At 39.4% G+C, this 20,875-nt stretch overlaps 1 protein-coding gene across 5 annotated transcripts in view; it reads left to right on the top strand.

Annotated features, from left to right (window-relative positions):
* LOC124790108 (rab11 family-interacting protein 4) overlaps positions 1-20,177 on the top strand; it is a 965,431-nt gene extending 945,254 nt beyond the window's left edge. For 4 of the 5 annotated variants that reach the window (XM_047257680.1, XM_047257677.1, XM_047257681.1 and 1 more), the window contains 6 exons: positions 2,130-2,270; positions 3,167-3,386; positions 4,410-4,581; positions 5,837-5,973; positions 9,730-9,768; positions 18,532-20,177. In XM_047257680.1, coding sequence (XP_047113636.1) covers positions 2,130-2,270; positions 3,167-3,386; positions 4,410-4,581; positions 5,837-5,973; positions 9,730-9,768; positions 18,532-18,651 — 829 coding nt within the window. In that variant the 3' untranslated portion in view covers positions 18,652-20,177. The remainder of the gene's footprint in view (positions 1-2,129; positions 2,271-3,166; positions 3,387-4,409; positions 4,582-5,836; positions 5,974-9,729; positions 9,769-18,531) is intronic. The other variant, XM_047257679.1, reaches the window with a different exon arrangement.
* The last annotated feature ends 698 nt before the right edge of the window (positions 20,178-20,875 follow it).

Below are 20,875 nucleotides of genomic sequence, written 5' to 3'. Positions count from 1 at the left end.
TTTTTAACCTTAACAGGATAGTTGTGAGGTTAGAAACATCCATACAAGCATATGAAATTGTGGTATTGCCTTTCAAAACAGCCTGTTATTAAAATGTATTGACTAATGCACCAGTTGCAGTACATAGCTGGTTGTCGAAGTAATTAATTATGGGTGTTGTGAAACCTTTGCCAGGAACTCCAACCACACTTGCCATGATTTCCCCATTTGTGACCTTGATATAGTGCCTCTGTACTTCATCTTGAAGACTGGAACATTAAGGAGAAGTTAAATTCCAAGCAATGTGCAGTACATAATTCCAAAACTGAACATGTTTGACAGTTAACAGTTAAACATTTTGATAGTTAATTTTAAAGCATTCAAATTATACATTGTGCAATGACATCGCAATGAAAGTTTTACTAGCTAATGATAGAGGAAATTTGCTAAGAATAATAAATTGTTTCCACTGTGAAACTGCACTGAGCTGGCATTACAATTTGGGCTTGTTAATTACTTAATCCACCAATTGTAGGTGTCTGAAGCTTGATTGGGCTGTACTGGATGATTCTCTTCTAGCTGCGCTATGGCAAACAGTTGTGTAGTCCTCTTCAGTGCAACAGTGAACTCTTTTGATGAAATGAAAGTCCCAGTATAAATGATTTGATGAAATGTGAGTAGTTAAACTAATTAGACAGTTCAGAAGACATAATATTAACGAAGCTGCTTAAGTCTAGGATTTTTCCAGATTGACACTCTGACTTGCAAGTGTAGTATACAGCAATTTCCTGACAGATTTTAATTGCGTGCTGGAGTGATACACATTGATGGGAATGGAAACAGCTTTGCTGTGAAGCATTGGTCTGGTATTAGTGATCTTTCCTGGGATGTTCATCACATAACTGGTTTTAAATGATTTAATTTTCATTCCCTGTGAAACTAATGTTTACCACAATAGTCAGTATGAGGTATAACTGTCAATGGGCACAAATACTCTGTTGTGTTAATTGTTATCATGGAAGCAAACAACGCCGAAATGTCATGTTAAGAAATTTGTTGCTGTGTCTAAAAAACATGCTGTGTCAGTTTATAAAGACTATTGGCTGGAGCCCTGCATGAAAGTATGTCTTACTGCTGCATCCAGGCACACTTTTTGTACAACTCACCAGTGATCTCTGCAGTCCTGCCAAGGATCTGTGCATTCCTCAAGGGGTTTGTAATGTGAACTGCAGTTTTGATTTTGTAGTTTGCTCACAAAGGGTATGGCAATAGGGTTTACCATTCTTGCATATACTGATAAGCATTTATCCTCCCTTCAAGAATTATCAAATCGTTGCTGTTGTCACATCCAATAACTACCCATACCATGATTCTGGGATTTAGTGTTACTGGTCTCGAGAATCGCATCGTTCTGTGACCTTTCACCATTTGTACCATGCAAGTCTGTCATATGGTGTTAGCAGTTAGCAGCACATGGCAACTTGAGAGCTATTCCCAGCTTCAAGTAAACTGTTTTGTACAGTTTGTGGTGACACTCTGCCTGTAACCTCTGCCAGATTGCGGCTGTTGTCACCTGTCTATTTGTCAAAGCAAGTCGACCAACCCTGTGGTCTTCTCAGGGTGTAGCCCTGGAAGGATCTGTGCCAGTACTTCTTGCCCCACTGTGGGCTGAGTCCATCTCATAAACACACATTTTGCAATGATTGCCATACAGCTTCTGTCTGTGTGATCTGTCTGTTTTATACTCCCGTGTCACTTGTGCCAATGATTCGACCTTCCTCACAGTCTGAAAGGTGTTGGTAAGTTTCACATTCACATCCTCTGGATATGCTGTGTTGCGTTCTCCACCTGAAAAGTTCCAGTAACATTATACACACATTAGCTGCCATGTCCTTACACCTCATCTGTTGGAATTGCTTATTTCTGCACTGAAAATAATTTCACATTAGGATGAAAATTTGATCAACATATCCCACAGGTATGGAAATACTGGAGAATCAGTCTGATAGTAAGCAGTGTTCACAGCTTCACACACTTCATTTTTCCCAGTATAAATTACTTCTTAGGTGTGTCCAGGAATCAAAAGCTGTGCAGTGTGTTTCAGTATGAAGTATGTTGTTGCATTTCTTAGTGATTACTTCTGGTTGCAGGGTCCTGATGCTAGAGGAGCAAGTCCGTGAGGCAGAGCTGAGGGCGGAGGAGCGGCTGCAGGAGGAGCAGCGGCGGCACCGCGAGCTGATGGTGCGCGTCGAGCGCGAGAAGCAGCTCCAGGTCGAGAACTGCACGATCAGGTGAGTCACGGCAGCCGTAGGCAACTGTGAGCCAGTGTTCATCCAGCCCAAATTGTGGGTATGTCAAGTAGCTGTAGTGCAATAGCCACAACTTCGTCAATGTTTTTCTTAATACTCCAGTAATTGTACCAGCTGAGAAGGTAAGTGGAAGACATATCTAAGTCTGAAATTTGTATTCTATATTCTGAGAACCTTAATGTGACAAATAGATGAGAGATTATTTTTAGTTTAATGATGAGGCAACAGGAACACTATTTCAGGTACAAGGTTGATTAGTGGTGGAAGGGCTTAGGAAAGTGTGATGAAGTGACTAGAGTTCCAGCTTATTGCATGAGAGCATTGTTCAGATCGGATGCATTATCAGTATGGGTTTAAGGCAGGAATATTTTGGAACTATCTTGTGGACTTTCGTCGGGGGGAACTGAAGCTGGTGTACCTTCTAAGTAGTCGCACATTGCTGCGGTGTAGTGTCCACCTGTGTGTTCAAATTTTTGTTGTCATTTAAAGCAAATGCACAATTGAGTCTTTGAAATCGTTTAAGGCTGGTTCCCTCCTCCCTTTTCTCTTGATATGCACCACCTTTAATTACTTGTATCTTGACAAAATGTTACATTGTACACTACTTCTTCTCCACTTAAACATTTTGTAGTTACAGAAGTGTTTTATTTTGAATAGTTCTTAATTAAAAGAAAAAAATACACATCTGGTCAGTGGTTGGATATTCAGTGGCATCTACCATGCAACTGCTACTTTGAAAATAATGTTAGTGGTCTCTTCTTTAATGTTCTCAGTTGCTTCTTACGTAGTTGTTGCTCACTTTGTCACTCACTGTTGCAGAAAAACACCCATCTTTCTTTGTCCTTGTTAAGTTATACATTTGCTCATGCGTTGTGTAGGCTGCAGACACTGGAGTTGGAGGCAGCCAGCCTACGTGAGGAGGTGACGCGACTGCGAGCCCAGACGGACCGCCTCCGAAACGAGAAGCAGGACATGGAGGAGCAGCTGGCTGAGGCACAGTGTGCCATGTCTGCACTGAGGGAAGATGCAGAGCGCTTGCAGGAAGCTGAGCGCCGGCTGCGTGAGGAAGCAGCACGCGAGAGCCACGCCAACGCACAGGTGTGTGTGTGTGTGTGTGTGTGTGTGTGTGTGTGTGTGTGTGTGTGTGTGTGTGTGTGTGGTGTTCTCATCACATTTTTTATGGCAGAGGGTTCATAGACATTATTAGTTAACCAAAAAGTCCTAGCTTTTTTTGCAGTAAGTATGTATTTAGTCACTGTTTCCATTGACTGGCTTTTCAGTTCTTTGACCTGAATTTGCAGTCAGTGAGTAAAGATTTAGGAAAAAACACCCACACGCAACTTTTCTTAATCCTGTTGGGATCCTGAAATATGGTGTCGGTACTTGCTTTGACCATAAAATGAAAATCTTTTTGGTCATACATTGTGAACCAATAGCATTAGTTCAGTACTTGACACTGAGCACAAATTCAGAAGGATTAGCCCAAGCCACAGCTCACATTTCAGCAGTTCAGTATGAGCAAAATTGGAACAACCTATACTCAAGAGGGGGTGGTCTATCTAATATTTACCTATAAAGTTTGACTTGGACAACAAAAAATGGTTTTGGTGGGTGGAATCCAGTAATAAAATCTTTAGTCAGATGGAACTTAAATCTCATTCTGGGAAAAATGTTATAAAAGTGTTTTGGCGTTCTATTTAAAAATTATATTTTATTTTCTGAAATAAAACAATGTTTTCCGTAAGTCAAATAAGAAAAATACTGCATGGCAATATCAGTCTGTTGCAGCAGTATGTGTACATGCGACTTCGGCACTAACTCCACAGAATCTTGTTTCAGACTAGGTATGAAGACAACATTAATGTTCTTTATCAGGAATATATGTTTGGGGTCCACAAAATGACCACATAGCACAATTTTTTAAATAATTTTACTGTAGTAATTTCAGCTGTGTACCTGGCATTTCATGTTTCATTGCCTGAGTGTTGTAAGTGGTGACAGGCTTTTTAAGAAAGAAAAGGAAGGACATTTTTCCTGTGCAATTTCGGACATTATATGCTTCCTTTGGAAACTTCCATGTTAGAAAGCAGCATATCTAAAAATGTTTGCTTGAATTTTCAGGTTGTTGAGGAACTAAGCCGCGAATTGGAAATGCTCAGACAAGAACAGCTTGAGAGGTCGGAGATGGGAGATACATCCAGGAGTCTGAGCCATTCTCAGCAAGAAGAAGAACTCGCACAGCAGTTGTGTGAATTGCAAGCTGAACTCTCTGTACTGCGACAACAAAATAAAAGTGAGCTGTGTTTCATGGGTTGTTTGAGTATGTTATACAAGTCTCTAGGTAGTAACAAACCAAAAAATTAGTGCAGCTATATTATATTATTAACCCAGTAACTTAGAATCCCAAGTTATCTCATTTTTATTATTTTGACAGAAACTTAAAATCCCGAGTAAATTCGGGCAAGTTAAGGACAGACCTTTTTTTAAAAAAAACCTCCCTTATATCCATTTCAGTACTGATAGTCTAGTTTTTGGCTGATGGGCAGCATCTGGCCCATTATTTGTGGCCTGGCTGTCACATTTTGGTTGAGGTGGTTACCACTAGGTATCTTCTTTACTGTGTGCAGCTTTGGATGCTTGACAACAAAACACTTGCTTTCAGTTTCAACCCTGTATTGTTGCTTTCAAAAAAGATTTGTTATAATGATCTTGAGTTTTACACTGAATTTAGTGGTTCAGAAAGTGAAGAAAAATGTGATGTTACTTCACTAGGGACTGAAAGTTGTGACAGTTCATCAGTTGAGCAAAAAGTGCTTGACAGTGATAAGAGAAAAATACATCCACTGTGCTCCAGCCAGCTCCTCAAAGATTTATGTTCATAAGAAACCATTCTGAAATACATGGTTAGACTTCATAGCTACACAGAAACTAAAAAAATGTTTCTAGTTTCAGGATATTTTAGGCGAAGTCCACTGCACGGGATTTTATTATTGGTGATCTTCAAAACTTCGTAACTCATTATTTTGAGCTTTAAAAGCTGTCTTTATATGTCTACATGTAATGTCATTCACAATTGGATGTATTTCATTAATAAAAATATTATTTTCAACATAATTTTGAAAAAATTGTTATGTGAACAGGTTAAACTGACAATACAAAGTGGTTAAACTGTTTTTTAAATACTGCAGTTTTAACAGCAGTTTATAGAACTGGACTGCTATGATGAAAGTCTGTTTAAGATTTAGACATTTAACAAGTAGTTTCTAACAATGAAAAGTCAAAGATGGAATAACAGTAATATTTTGAAAAGGACAGATTGCTACTCACAACATAGAGAAGGAAACGAATCGCTGACAGGCACAATGAAGAGCCTGCTTAAGCAGTCTTTTCATTTGCCTGTCTGAGACTCACCACTACTTCTACATGACTAACGTGCAGTTTCTCTTAGTTACTGGTAAAGTCAGATCATAATGAACTTTCCAAGCCAGTACGTTGCTTTAATGTGCCTAGTTACAATGTTTGACTTGTTTTTACATTTAAATTCTCAGGTCTGCAGGAAAGCAATGAAGAACTGCAGGCTCAGATGCTGACACGAAGCCTCGAAGAGGGTAGAACCCTTCTCACAAATGGTGCTGGTGCGGGAAACAGTCTCGCAGCAGAACTGGAAGCCATGTCGCAGGATGAGGTACGAAGATCTGTCCTTCCAATCTGCACCCTTGTTTTGGGTTTTCACAAATGCAGTTAACATGTCCTGTTCTCAGTGCACGGGTTTCTTGGGTACTTATTGAAAAAGGAATGGGTATAGAGCTTAGGGTTTCAGAATATGATGGTATCTTCCTATTAGATGTGTGTTTTTGCATGTTTGTTGCTGGAAGTTTCACAATATTGTGTTACAGCAGAAACAGTTAAGACTGTATTTTCAACCACAGAGCGACAACAGGGATAGAATGATAGTGTCAAGGGGGTGGGAAAGGAATGTGTTGATTACAAACACAGGAATAGAAGGCTAATTTAAGATACTATATAGACAGAAAAAATACCTACTGTCACTGAATTATGTATTAAGTTGACAGTGAAATTATAAGTTTTAAGCTTCTGGTTTTCAGAGCAAGGTATATCACAAGGAACCGGTCAGTGTTACTGTGTTAATGACTCGGTTGATGATAAACTAAAATATTCTGTCTGAGATGAATAGTGTGCTGCTGACCTCATGGTTCCCCTCCTCCCGAGTTTGAACCATAACACTGGTTTCTGTTTATGAAAAATGCAGTTAGTTGTGGGTTGAATTCTGTGTTAAACCATGGGTCCCTCTGTAAATAGCTGGGGTGAGCTGATTTTTAAATTAGTGGAAGGTAAATATGGATGATCTCAAACAGGGCCAAACCTAATGGAGCACTATTGGCAGTTGCTTTACATACTGATGTTCTAAATAAAATAAGAAATTAAAAGAGAAGTAAGGCACCTACCTCTCTATATTTACATCTATACTTTGCAGACCTCTGTGAAATGTATAACATTGTACCACATGTAAGAAAGTATTCTCACTCCATTCGCCTATGGAATGCAGAAGCGTGTTGCTTAAAAGCATGTCTGTATTATAATTAGGCTGATCTTACCTTTGCGATCACTACAGGAGTGATACATAAAGGATTGTTGTATAATCCTCACTAACCATTTTCTTGAGATGTCTGTCGATAAATTTCCATCAAAGACAACATGCTGTGCTCTCCCTACCAAGAAACATGGATTATCTAACAGATTTTGTTTGATACCACATATAATTGTACTTTTGTTAATAACATTGGTTCAGTTCAGTGTCACATGCTTTTTGGAAGTTAAGGAATTCTGCATTTACTCAAATGCTTTGATCCATTGCTTGCAGGGTGTCGTGTCACAAAAGTGCAAGTTGGGTTTCACATGGCAGATGTTTTCGTAACCCACATGGGGAGGCCTATTTATTTGAAGTACGATATTATGTTTGAACTCAAAATATATTGTGTGGAAAGAAAAGTGTTCTTAAGGGCTCACTCATGACAGGATCATCAGCATCTATATCTAGAGGTTTCCACTACTGTCAAGGTCTGCTATGAATCTTAATTGTATATATAATTCATACAATTACATTTTAACGAGAACTGAATTAAGGATTTTCATCTGGAAGAGGGTGAACTCATAGAAATTTTGCATGGTTGTGCTACCTCCAAATTCTCTATAATAAACACAGATGTTTTCTTAACTTATAAACAAGATGGTTACAATAATTAAACTTTCACTACTTGAGAATGCTCCCACGAAAAAGGCACACTCATAGGAAACTTTATGGATACATTCGTAAGGACATGTGGAGGAGAAATAACTCATAAACCATTGAAACACACACATTTTAATTTCCATATGAGAGGCTAACATTTGTCAGTTGCATACAGTGTTTATGCTCCAGGTTATGAACGTTGCTCTGTTACAATCTGCATCATGACAGCCTGGAACCACACTAGAGCTATCATTTTACAGTATGTGTAAAGACTTTTCAAATGGTGGACAAATGAAACTTTCAGCTAGTGTGACACAGCTGATGCAGTGCTTGAAGATCGCACATTGCATCCAGCATTCTCAGCCAAAGCAATGGTATCGTCAACAATTTGTGGTGCAGTGGGCCAGCAGCCTCTACCAGGAGCAATTCCCAGATTGCCAGTTAATTCATATTTCTGAATCGTGTTCTTCGCTCTCAAAGCAGAAAGAGCACCTCCCGCATTCCTTCAGTGTTTTGATACTCTCAAAAAGCAGCAGCACTATTGCTGCTGTTTTATTAAAACACCTTTACAAGTAAGGCCCTGGTCACCTTGCCCAGGCCCATATTGAAGGTCTGCAGCAGTTATGCACACTGATGCTTATGTTTCAACTCTGTCGCCATACCAGTACCAGTGCTTAACAGCAAGTCATGATACTAACACTGCTAATGATGGAAATCCTGCAGTGCACATTCTGTAAATCATTCACATAAAGTTGGGTACCCTTATGAGAAACAGTTTTCTGCCAACACTGGCTGAAGTAGCAAAATTTTATTTGTAACTACCCTGTATTTTGTTCGAGATTAAGAAGAAACAGATGTAGTTCAGTAGTGGGAGGGTAGGGCTGCATCCACATGGCAACCTCCCCACTTCTGGATTCACCTCTGATTTTAATAAGAGAATTTGGCTCATAATATTAACTAAGTTTATTATGATCTTGTTCCACCTAATCAGAAGTTTCTGGAGTCTAGAACAGTTAATTCTGCAGTTCCTTTCCTTCACAGACTCACTGCTTTGTTGTTGGTGAAACGGTAGAAAATAAATCCTATGAAAAATAATTACTGTTGCTTCACTATACTAATTTGCACTGCTTCCACAACTTGTTTCGTAGAGTGCGGTAGTGAGTGTCAGTCGTGGTGTGTGCGAGACACGAAAGTCCTCATTAACGTTAATCAGAAGATACAGCTATCAACTGTGTAAAAACACGTATCCAAACTATTTTGTAATGGAAAACAAACTGATAAATCAATTTAGAGAAGGAAGAGATCCACATGTTTTTCCAGAAGTTACTATGGACAAAAAATAGTAATTTGATTGGTAGCACAGTTTAATTAAATATGCTGCTGACTCTGGTGGCGGTATAAAAAAGTAGGTCAGTGGCGTTACATTCATTAGATATTTTGAGTGAAACATGCCTCGTTTCTCAACACAATTGTATTTGCTTGGTTATACACAAGACATTTCTTGAGACAGTGATTCCACTATGCTCTTGCTAAAACCACTATTTAAATGATGAAACTTATTTCATTTTCTGCTATGGCTACCTGATTCTTGTTACCATTGTAGTTAAATGAGATGGGTCTGCCTATCGATCACATTTTTCATACCAAAGAATCGCATAATGAGGTAAATTAATTGTCTTCTTTTATCCTCTGGATGAAAGAATTTTTGGTCTAATAACACCCCGAAAGACAGTCCAGATGTCATCTATCTATCTATGCTCAGACTTACATTGTGATTAATCTGTTAGTGTTACAGATGATGTCTTCATGTATTATAAATACTTACTTGTGTTAAGAGCTTGCTGAAAATAGGAAGAACTGTCCTTTCCCATAACAGTATTATGATTATTTTTCTTCTGTTTCCAATTTAGGAAGCTATAGGACTGAATATCTCACTGTTTGTCCCCTTTTTCTGACACCAGCTTTTAGAACTGCTCCTACAATTAATAGTACTGTATTTGTGAATAAGTAGTTGTCTTGGCAACTTTTTAACAAGTTATTCTAAGTCAGGGTTATCACAAGAAATATCACAATTTTTTGTTTCTGAAAGTATAAATAAAAGAATTATAGCTTGTAGTTTGTTTGCACATGAGGTGATTGGGTTTTGCTTTCTACTGCATTCTGCTTTCAATGTTGTTTTTATTTCCACAGCTAAATGCTGACGCTTCGGACAACCTCTCTTTAGAACAGGTATGGCCCACTCTTATGGAAAAAAATTGGTATGGTGTGGTTCTTCAAATGTATTTTATTATTTAAGCATACTTCGTACTTTGTGATTTGGCTGTCAAACTTCTTAAAGTGCATGCTGCTTATTGCATTCACTTTGGTTTTGACAATGTTTTTAATAGTTCTCAAATATTATTCACATCAGGTGGTAGACTGCATGGAGATGTTCAATAATCGATTAGTAAATAATGTATGTGACGTGATCGTGGTGGCATACTAACAAAAGGTGTCTCATTGAATTAATTATTTCCTCATATGTTAAAGACACAAAATTTTTTCCTCATATGTTAAAGACACAAAATTTGTGTTGCATCTGAAAATATATGTAATTTTAAAATAAGTAGCGATAAAGTAACACACAGTAAGTAAAATTTAAAAATTAAAGCATGACACACCTATAATTCTAGTCTCGATTGTTCAGTCAGCGTTGTTCTTTAGAATGTGGAGCTGTTAAGCTTTCTTGGTGAAGAAATCGGAACGCACTCTTTTAGATTGTTCATATTTTATTACCTACCCTCCGTGAACTTTAAAGAAACAAATAGATTTAATTTGAACAATACATTAACTTTGGTGTTGTGGACAATATTGGGATAATGGAAATAGTATGACACAGTGTTGGAATAGTGTTTAAGCAAAAAATTTACTTATTATATGATTGTAAATTTATGACACAACAGAATTCTCAATAAAAGTAGCTTGGTGACGTGTAGTACGGTGACCACAAGGCAACAAATAACAGGCAATATAAATGTTTTCAGCTATTAATACTAGATGAGATATTTCGCTGGGTTTATGTGGGAAGAGAATTTTACGAATTTGCAGTAACTTAAAACATTTTAGCCATTCTGGGAGAGTGTGTGCGTGCATCCACATAAAGAAATTTTCAGATTTCATGCCATTTTTTGTGAGGTAGATAGGTAACACATGTAATGCATGGGGTTAATTGATCAGGGTAGTTTATAAAGTACTGTAGGTACGGTGCTCGACATTGTGTGTAGTGATTCTCTGAGTGGCAACAGTACTAACTCAATGGACTCCTCCCGATATTTTATATATCCTCCATTTCCTCTCTCCTAACTGTGGCTGTTCATAATAAACTTCTTGAAAATAAATTAATCTGTTTATTTAAATTTTAATGATTTTGACATTTGGTGTTCATGGAGTTCCCTCAGCCCCCCCCCCCCCCCCCCCCAAAGATATATTTGGGTATCTGAATACCCTTGTGCCTTGCACTAAAGACCAAGTTGTCTTATTTGTAGAGACTGTAACTGATCAGGAGGTATATTTGTGTATCTGTTTATCTTCAGCACATTGTTTAATGAGAACACCAATCTATATCCATGATCATTTATATTATTTTTTCCCCCTTTGATAACATATGTCACATAGGTGTTACCCACCCTTGCATTTAAATCACCAACTATTATTAGGTAATCATTTTTGTTTATTTTATATAAGGTTCTTTGTAACACATCATAGAAGTCTTCAGACTCATCATCCCATTCCTCTTCTTTGGCATATCCTCCTATTACCAGTCAATAACCTTTTGCTGTCTTTATTCTGGCCACAATTGCCTATTCATTCAATTGCCCATTCATTGATAAAGGTGTAACAGTGTATTTTGTTTTTTAAAGTAATAATGTACAGAAATTTCTAGTTGAGAATTAAGAATTATTTAGGAATAAAGGAGAAGTCTCACTGAAACGCAGAAGTGCTGGGTCATTGATAGGTAAGCAAACAAAAAGTACAGAGCTTAGCTAGCTTTCAGAATGTGCTTTCTTTTTCAAGCTTGTACAAAAAACATGCGCACAAGCACTCACACACTCACTCTTACTCATTCACATGCACACACCTGTCTCCCTACATTGTGCCCAGTCAACTGCAGCTTTTTAGTGGCTTACAGTGAGTGTACTGGAGCGGGGTGTGGGGGCCGGCCAGCGCGCGCACACACGCTCACACTCTAATGGGTGGGGGTGGATAGGCAGCGAGTTACCTTAGGTTTAGGCAAGGAAGGTTATGGGAGTGAAGGATATGCTGTAAGGATAACTTCCATGTATGGAATTCAGAAAAAGTGGTGGTGGTGGTGGTGGTGGTGGTGGTGGTAGCGGTAGCGGAGGATCCAGGTGGCAGGGATTGTAAGGCTGTAAAGCAGCTATTGAAATCTCGCATATTGTGCCATGAGTGGTCCACCTTTTTTTTTTTGGCAACATTTTGGTGGTGGCTGTACATTCTAATTGACAGAGGGAACATTCTTTGGTTCCCAAAATGCCAAACCCCTGGTCTGGTTCGGGTTTATTGATGACATCTTTATAATCTGGGCCCAAGGTCAGGTCACTTATCCTCATTCCTCCACAATCTCACCTTCTCTCTCATCTTCTTCATCTGGTCCTCCTCCACTTATTGTGCCACCTTCGTAAATGACAATCTCTCCTTTTCTCGGATGACTCCATCCACACCTCGGTCCAAATCAAACTCACTAATGACCAATAGTACCTACATTTCGGTCCTGGATCCTCCCCACCACCACCAGCTTTCTGAGCTTTGCAGGTGGGAGCTATCCGTAGAGCACATCCTTCACTCCCATAACCTGGCCTAAACCTAAGGCAGCTCGCTGCCCGCCCCCCCCCCCCCCCCCTGCTCTGATCCCCACCCAATAGTGTGTGTGTGTGTGTGTGTGTGTGTGTGTGTGTGTGTGTGTGTGTGTGTGTGTTTTTTTTTTTCTTTCTCCTACAAGCTTGAAATAAAGGAAGTGCATTCGGAAAGCAAGCCAAGCTCTGTACCTTTTGTTTGTATATCTATCGACGACCCAGCACTTCTGCTTTTCAGTGAGTCATCTCCTTTAGTCGTAAATAATTTATTTATTAAAGCCTTCTTCCACAGAACAGCAATTTCAATATAGGCCCATTGAAGGACTCCACTGTAAACTATGTCATGCCTGTTTATTGTTGAGGAATCTTTTGTTTTGGTTTCTGTATGATGGACACATCAATATCTTGTGAATTTAGTTTATTTTCTAGTTCTACTTCTTTATATTTGAAACTCTGGGCATCCCAGGTAGCCAATTAGAATACACTGTCTATTCCAAATTCTTTGTTCCTGTTACATGTCAAGGTTGTCTTCAGTTTATCCATCCAGCTTCTTTTTTTTTCTGGAGAACCTGAGTAATGTAATAAGTCGCCTGTTCCAGGATACTGGCCTGTAAGCAAGATAGCTATGTGGTGGGGCTGCCACTTTTAAGTGTCCCAGCACACCTGTTTTTCTTTTGAGGTTGTCTCCCGTAGATGTTTGCTTTCTATACAGCTATGGTTCCAGATTTTGTAGGGTGTCCTTCCCTTTTTTCATCAAGTTGTCTCCTCTAGGAGGCTGGCTTTCCTATGCTCAGGAGCCGCCACCTCCTCCCCCTCCCCCACCTTCTGTTGTGGACTGCTCATTATCTTACCAAAAGACCTACCTGGCTTGGGTGGCCCTTCCAGGAGCATAAGCTCACGCCAGCATAGCTCTCTCGGTCAGAGTAGAGTGCACAAACCACCTCTACAATGATAAGGCAACAGTCCCTGAGGAGGGTAAAATGTTGCCCTGATTAAACATGGTTGTTTCCACTTAAAGACTGTGAAATAAATTGATAGCTGTAAATGGAAACAACAATGTTCAATAATTACATGAAAAAGAAACTTCCTGGCAGATTAAAACCGCGTGCCAGACTGAGACTCTAACTCGGGACCTTTGCCTTTCGCGGGCAAGTGCTCTACCAACTGAGCTACCCAAGCACGACTCACGCCCCATCCTCACAGCTTTAATTCCGCCAGTACCTCGTCTCCTACCTTCGAAATTTTACAGGAGCTCTCCTGCAAACCTTGCAGAACTAGCACTCCTGAAAGAAAGGGTATTGCGGAGACATGGCTTAGCCACAGTCTGGGGGATGTTTCCAGAATGAAATTTTCACTCTACACCGGAGTATACTTGGCTCAGATGGTAAAGCACTTGCCCGCGAAAGGCAAAGGTCGCGAGTTCGAGTCTTGGTCCGGCACACAGTTTTAATCTGCCAGGAAGTTTCATATCAGCGCACACTCCGCTGTAGAGTGCAGTGTTGTACTATTTCCTCTTAGTTACATAACCTAGTGAGCATGGAAATCTGAGCAAATTGAGTCGTATACTTCATTGTTGTCAAAGAAGACTAAACTTTTTACAGTGCACTTGTTTTTATTTTTCAAAGTTTATTTAATTATGTTTACCATTATATCATAGACCATGTTTGTTGTAATTCATATACTGATTAATAGCAAAAGGCACCAGACTTAGTACAAAACTCAGCAGCCATGTCAAGCATGAGGGCAAATTTTCACATGTGGACACATCCTTTGAATGTGGCTGACAGTGAGCTGTGCTCTTGCTTAATGATTATCTAAATAAACACTTACAGCAATTATTCTTAATGCACAGTCAAAATACCTGAGATATTCCTGCCACTACAAGAAGTAAATTTCACTTTTGTTTCTGCTGTGGCAATTTATCAGTATTAATTATGTACTGTAGAACTGATTAATCACTTATCATGCATGGCTAACTGTTTAATGAATGAGTGTTAAGCATGAATGGAGTCTCTGAATCTTGTATTAAGTGATTTATTTCATTCAACTAAATTTTGTGAACTGTTAAGTTTATATTAGCTTTCTGAAAGGGTGTGTGTGTGTGTGTGTGTGTGTGTGTGTGTGTGTGTGTGTGTGTGTGTGTGTGTATATATATATATATAAAAACAAAGATGAGGTGACTTACCGAACAAAAGCGCTGGCAGGTCGATAGACAACCAAACAAACACAAACACACACACAAAATTCAAGCTTTCGCAACAAACTGTTGCCTCATCAGGAAAGAGGGAAGGAGAGGGGAAGACGAAAGGAAGTGGGTTTTAAGGGAGAGGGTAAGGAGTCATTCCAATCCCGGGAGCGGAAAGACTTACCTTAGGGGGAAAAAAGGACAGGTATACACTCGCACACACGCACATATCCATCCACACATACAGACACAAGCAGACATATTTAAAGACAAAGAGTTTGGGCAGAGATGTCAGTCGAGGCAGAAGTGTAGAGGCAAAGAAGTTGTTGAAAGACAGGTGAGGTATGAGTGGCGGCCACTCATACCTCACCTGTCTTTCAACAACTTCTTTGCCTCTACACTTCTGCCTCGACTGACATCTCTGCCCAAACTCTTTGTCTTTAAATATGTCTGCTTGTGTCTGTATGTGTGGATGGATATGTGCGTGTGTGCGAGTGTATACCTGTCCTTTTTTCCCCCTAAGGTAAGTCTTTCCGCTCCCGGGATTGGAATGACTCCTTACCCTCTCCCTTAAAACCCACTTCCTTTCGTCTTCCCCTCTCCTTCCCTCTTTCCTGATGAGGCAACAGTTTGTTGCGAAAGCTTGAATTTTGTGTGTGTGTTTGTGTTTGTTTGGTTGTCTATCGACCTGCCAGCGCTTTTGTTCGGTAAGTCACCTCATCTTTGTTTTTATATATAATTTTTCCCACGTGGAATGTTTCCTTCCATTATATATATATATATATATATATATATATATATATATATATATATATATATATATATATATATATAAAGTGGTTTCAGATTTTTCTTTGACATGAAAGTACATTAAGGAGAAAGCCATAATTAATTTGAAAATGGTTACACCACGAAAACCTTCTTGGGGATGCAGAGAAATATTGCATACACAATTAAGGTGTAAGTGCTGGCCGGGAATGTTTCTAGATGCTTGTAGTAGTAATGGAGCAGTGTAAATAAATGGTTGTTAATGACTCTTTGTGATGGTTATGTTCTATTAAAATAAAATTTATTCATTCCAATATTTATCACAGTAGCTGGCACTGTTTCTGGTTCATTCACAGTAATACATTCATGCTTTACAAATTCTCTTGGAGCAGGTACACACACTGGAGCAAGTAGTAAAGAACTCAGTATTTGGTGAATAAGAAATGCAAACATTGTGTTTTATTTGCAGGAATAATTTAGTTACTTCAGAGTTAGGAAACCATACAGTAATAACTGTGTGTGTATAGTACACAATTTTATTAGCAAGTGGTATATATTGCTGAGAGGTTCATGAATACTTACAATCATATTAACAAATTACTTTGTGGACAAAAGTTAAAGAAATAGAAATGTTGTAATCACCAGCAAAAAGGTGGGGGGAGGAATTGCATGATTGAGAATAACTCCTTTAGTAGGTTCACAAAATTTTGGCTTCCTAATAGGATTTGGGGTCTCGATAATGTTGCATTTCTTGATGGAAGACATTTTTCAGATTATGTTGTTCTTTAACCTGTTATCCGTTCTCTTCATAACATTTAGTGTGTATCCACACATATGATAGCTAGCAGGTTCGTGTAAGATTTCAGGGGTGTGATTGAACATACCACAGTACTCTTAAAATGTTATATTATTGTATAAATAGATACTGTACTCCTACAGATAATGAATGGATGATGTAATTTTGATGCACGCAAGACCATCAGTTATTAGTGGTATTCCATTCTGGCCACCACTTGTTTAAGATAGCATGACAATGTGTCTGTAAACAGAGAAACTGTGTCCACAGGTATTTTTGACCATGCATTGATGACTTAAGTCCAGAATTAAACCTGGAGTGTACTATATCACACTGTGATACAAAGATTCTTGGCTATAAAAAAGGAAAAGGGGAAGATGAGAGATGCCAGCCACCCTGACAAAAAGTGTTCATATTCATGGGAGCTGTACATTACTGATCTACACTCCTGGAAATTGAAAAAAGAACACCGTGAATTCATTGTCCCAGGAAGGGGAAACTTTATTGACACATTCCTGGGGTCAGATACATCACATGATCACACTGACAGAACCACAGGCACATAGGCACAGGCAACAGAGCATGCACAATGTCGGCACTAGTACAGTGTATCTCCACCTTTCGCAGCAATGCAGGCTGCTATTCTCCCATGGAGACGATCGTAGAGATGCTGGATGTAGTCCTGTGGAACGGCTTGCCATGCCATTTCCACCTGGCGCCTCAGTTGGACCAGCGTTCGTGCTGGACGTGCAGACCGCGTGAGACGACGCTTCATCCAGTCCCAAACATGCTCAATGGGGGACAGATCCGGAGATCTTGCTGGCCAGGGTAGTTAACTTACACCTTCTAGAGCACGTTGGGTGGCACGGGATACATGCGGACGTGCATTGTCCTGTTGGAACAGCAAGTTCCCTTTCCGGTCTAGGAATGGTAGAACGATGGGTTCGATGACGGTTTGGATGTACCGTGCACTATTCAGTGTCCCCTCGACGATCACCAGTGGTGTACGGCCAGTGTAGGAGATCGCTCCCCACACCATGATGCCGGGTGTTGGCCCTGTGTGCCTCGGTCGTATGCAGTCCTGATTGTGGCGCTCACCTGCACGGCGCCAAACACGCATACGACCATCATTGGCACCAAGGCAGAAGCGACTCTCATCGCTGAAGACGACACGTCTCCATTCGTCCCTCCATTCACGCCTGTCGCGACACCACTGGAGGCGGGCTGCACGATGTTGGGGCGTGAGCGGAAGACGGCCTAACGGTGTGCGGGACCGTAGCCCAGCTTCATGGAGACGGTTGCGAATGGTCCTCGCCGATACCCCAGGAGCAACAGTGTCCCTAATTTGCTGGGAAGTGGCGGTGCGGTCCCCTACGGCACTGGGTAGGATCCTACGGTCTTGGCGTGCATCCGTGCGTCGCTGCGGTCCGGTCCCAGGTCGACGGGCACGTGCACCTTCCGCCGACCACTGGCGACAACATCGATGTACTGTGGAGACCTCACGCCCCACGTGTTGAGCAATTCGGCGGTACGTCCACCCGGCCTCCCGCATGCCCACTATACGCCCTCGCTCAAAGTCCGTCAACTGCACATACGGTTCACGTCCACGCTGTCGCGGCATGCTACCAGTGTTAAAGACTGCGATGGAGCTCCGTATGCCACGGCAAACTGCCTGACACTGACGGCAGCGGTGCACAAATGCTGCGCAGCTAGCGCCATTCGACGGCCAACACCGCGGTTCCTGGTGTGTCCGCTGTGCCGTGCGTGTGATCATTGCTTGTACAGCCCTCTCGCAGTGTCCGGAGCAAGTATGGTGGGTCTGACACACCGGTGTCAATGTGTTCTTTTTTCCATTTCCAGGAGTGTATATTTCAAGTGAAAAAGTAAATTTTGGACACTTTTGACAAATTAGTGCCAAATACACCCAGTACTTCAACAACATTGATGTTCAGTCAGCATCCCAGCTATTTGTAATAAAGAGAAATGACTTAGTTCAACAATACAAACTCAGTGACAAGCTGTGTTGTACTGAGAAACTTTATAAGATTCTGAAGGTGTGGTGGTCATTTCATTGCACCTACAGTAATCATTAATTATCAAACAGAAAGATAATTGGTCCCAAACAACATGGTGTTTCATTTTTCACTCAAAAACAGCTATGGTGTGCCATAAATCAAACCATTAAGATTCACCAGTTAAATTATGTTACCAGACATTATGCTATTTCCACAGCATAAGAAAAGACATACTTGGAATTTAGGTTATAGGATTTTTGGTTTATTTAGTACTAACTGCAAGTTGTAACTAGCTTACTTGGAATTGATACTAAGCTGTCAGACTCGAAGATGCAAGACTGTTTTATATAGAAATTGTGATTTTTCTATTTACAGATGAGGACAGCACTGAAAGAGCAGCAGGAAGTCAATGCACAGCTACGAACATATATTGATGGAATATTGCTGAACATTGTGGAAAATTATCCTCAGCTGCTGGAAGTCAAAACACACTGAAGTTGGAATGTGGGAATAGAGAGGAATGGAATGCAACTGAAAATGTGTCAATGTCAAGTTGTTGTGGTGCAGTTTGTGCTCTCAAGACAAAACAGAAGTAGGTGTTTGCAAGGTGATAAGGCATTAAAGTGCTGGAACACCCAGTATCGAAAGTGAATATGTTGATTTACAATGTATAGCAATTCTTGTTTGAATAACTGTTGTTTTATCCTGAAATCTGCATTATGCAAAACATCATGCATGCAAACAGATATACCAGACTAGTGTGTACTGGGTAGAACTTACATTGAAACACACATTATGTAAAGCTAAATCCCAGGGTCTCACTACTATGTGCAGGTAATGATCAGATTAAAATAAACATTAATCTGATACCATTGCCATTTTTGTTACTAAGTCTGGCACTGTTAACACAAATTATTATCCAGACTTGCTTAACAAAACATTATCAATATAATGCATATGATAGTTCCTTTGAACAAAGGAGGTAGCAGCTACTGAAAATCTTTTCTGCAGAATTGTTATGACAAAGGCATATTTTCAAAACAGCCATGTAGTTGTGGATAACAGTTAATGCTTAAATCAAAATAAGTGAATATTTTGAAAATGTAAATATCTAACACTTATGCTGTTTCTTTCCACATTATTTTTGTTAATGTTTGTAAATGATTTAAATGTGTTAAAGTATTGTTATATAGCTAAAAGTATATTGGATCCGTCCGAGAGTGCCTGTATCAGGCTGTGAAGAAATGTAAAGTGCAATGGAAATGACTGATTTTAGATTTGCAATTCAAGGAATGTTTGCTACTTAACTTGTTTCACACAAGTGAATTCTTTCCAGATAACATCACTGGAAATTAGGTCCAAACAGTTAAAATTGACTGTACTTTGCTACATGCTAAAATATTTTAAGACTCCGTTTGCATCCTACCACATATCTTTGGAGTTACTATGAAAAATGTAATCTTAAAGGTAGTTTTACAGAGATTAACTCATTTTTGTCGAGCTGGTATTGAATTTGTATTACGAATGAAGAGCATGTTCCTGCACTGGTGTGATTTGTTGTACATTTGCTGTTCAACAATGGTCAAATCTGTCATTGTTAAGCTCTTTAAAAAATATATACGCTGATAACACTGGCAGTGTTGACAAAATAAACTGATATTTGTTTAAATGTAGTGTGGATAGATAAATCTGTGAATCTCCTTCATTCAGTTGAAATTTTGGTACTTTAAATGGGAGATTTATTTAAGCTGTGATGAAGGCATTATGTATGAAAGAATTTGCAGATTAATTACTTATTGCCTGAATTTTACAAATCACTAATTTTTGTGTGTTTAGCCCCCTCCCCCATTCCATTTCCCTCTCAAATAATGTGCATCTTTTTCTATCATTTCATATGTGCAGATGCTCATGATACATTCAATGGCTTGTCTTTTGTGTGTAATTATGCCGAACTCAAAGGGACTATTGTATATAAAATGTTATTTTTGTGTATTCTGACTGAAATACATACATTGAAGTTATTAAAGTTGTTTATCTCTCACACATACATTTGCTTCCACCTATGACAGATGTGTTCTGCAACAAAACAACTTGTGTATTTGAAGTCATGTAATGGTTAAACCAATAACAACTCTCAAGAAAAAACATAAGATTTGCAAATTATATGATACATAATTTTTATTGTGCTATATTTCACTGTATCAAAAGAAAAATTACTTGCACTATAAAATTATTAAGATGGCCAGTGCTTCCAATGTCAGAATGTCCTTAACAGGTGGGTCTCTCTCTCTCTCTCTCTCTCTCTCTCTCTCTCTCTCTCTCTCTCTCTCTCTCACACACTTACTAGTATCGACTGTTTGTCCCCTATATGAGTAAACTACTCACATCATCTGTAAAAATATCCAGTGGGGATTGTGCAGCTCCCATTTCGTTTCTAAATACTTTCCGTTGAACAAAGTTTCCAACTCTGCAGACATTATGGTGTTCCACAATATAGCACACATTTAAAACCATCATTTTTATTAATGAATATCATTACATAAGCTAAGTGTTCATGTGCAAGGTTTGTATGTTTGTATATATAGGGTTGTAGACTCAAATTAGAAAAGAGAGCAATATCTTCAAAGTTAAAAAAACCATTTTAGTTTGTCACATTAATCGGCTACAGGCGAGTGATTACCTTTCCTCATTTTTATTTATTTCTCTCATTATAATATGT

Source organism: Schistocerca piceifrons, chromosome 3, assembly GCF_021461385.2.
Source record: "Schistocerca piceifrons isolate TAMUIC-IGC-003096 chromosome 3, iqSchPice1.1, whole genome shotgun sequence".
Taxonomy (NCBI): domain Eukaryota; kingdom Metazoa; phylum Arthropoda; class Insecta; order Orthoptera; family Acrididae; genus Schistocerca; species Schistocerca piceifrons.
The sequence above is the reverse complement of the archived record's forward strand: the minus strand, read 5'-3'. Positions and strand labels throughout refer to the sequence as shown.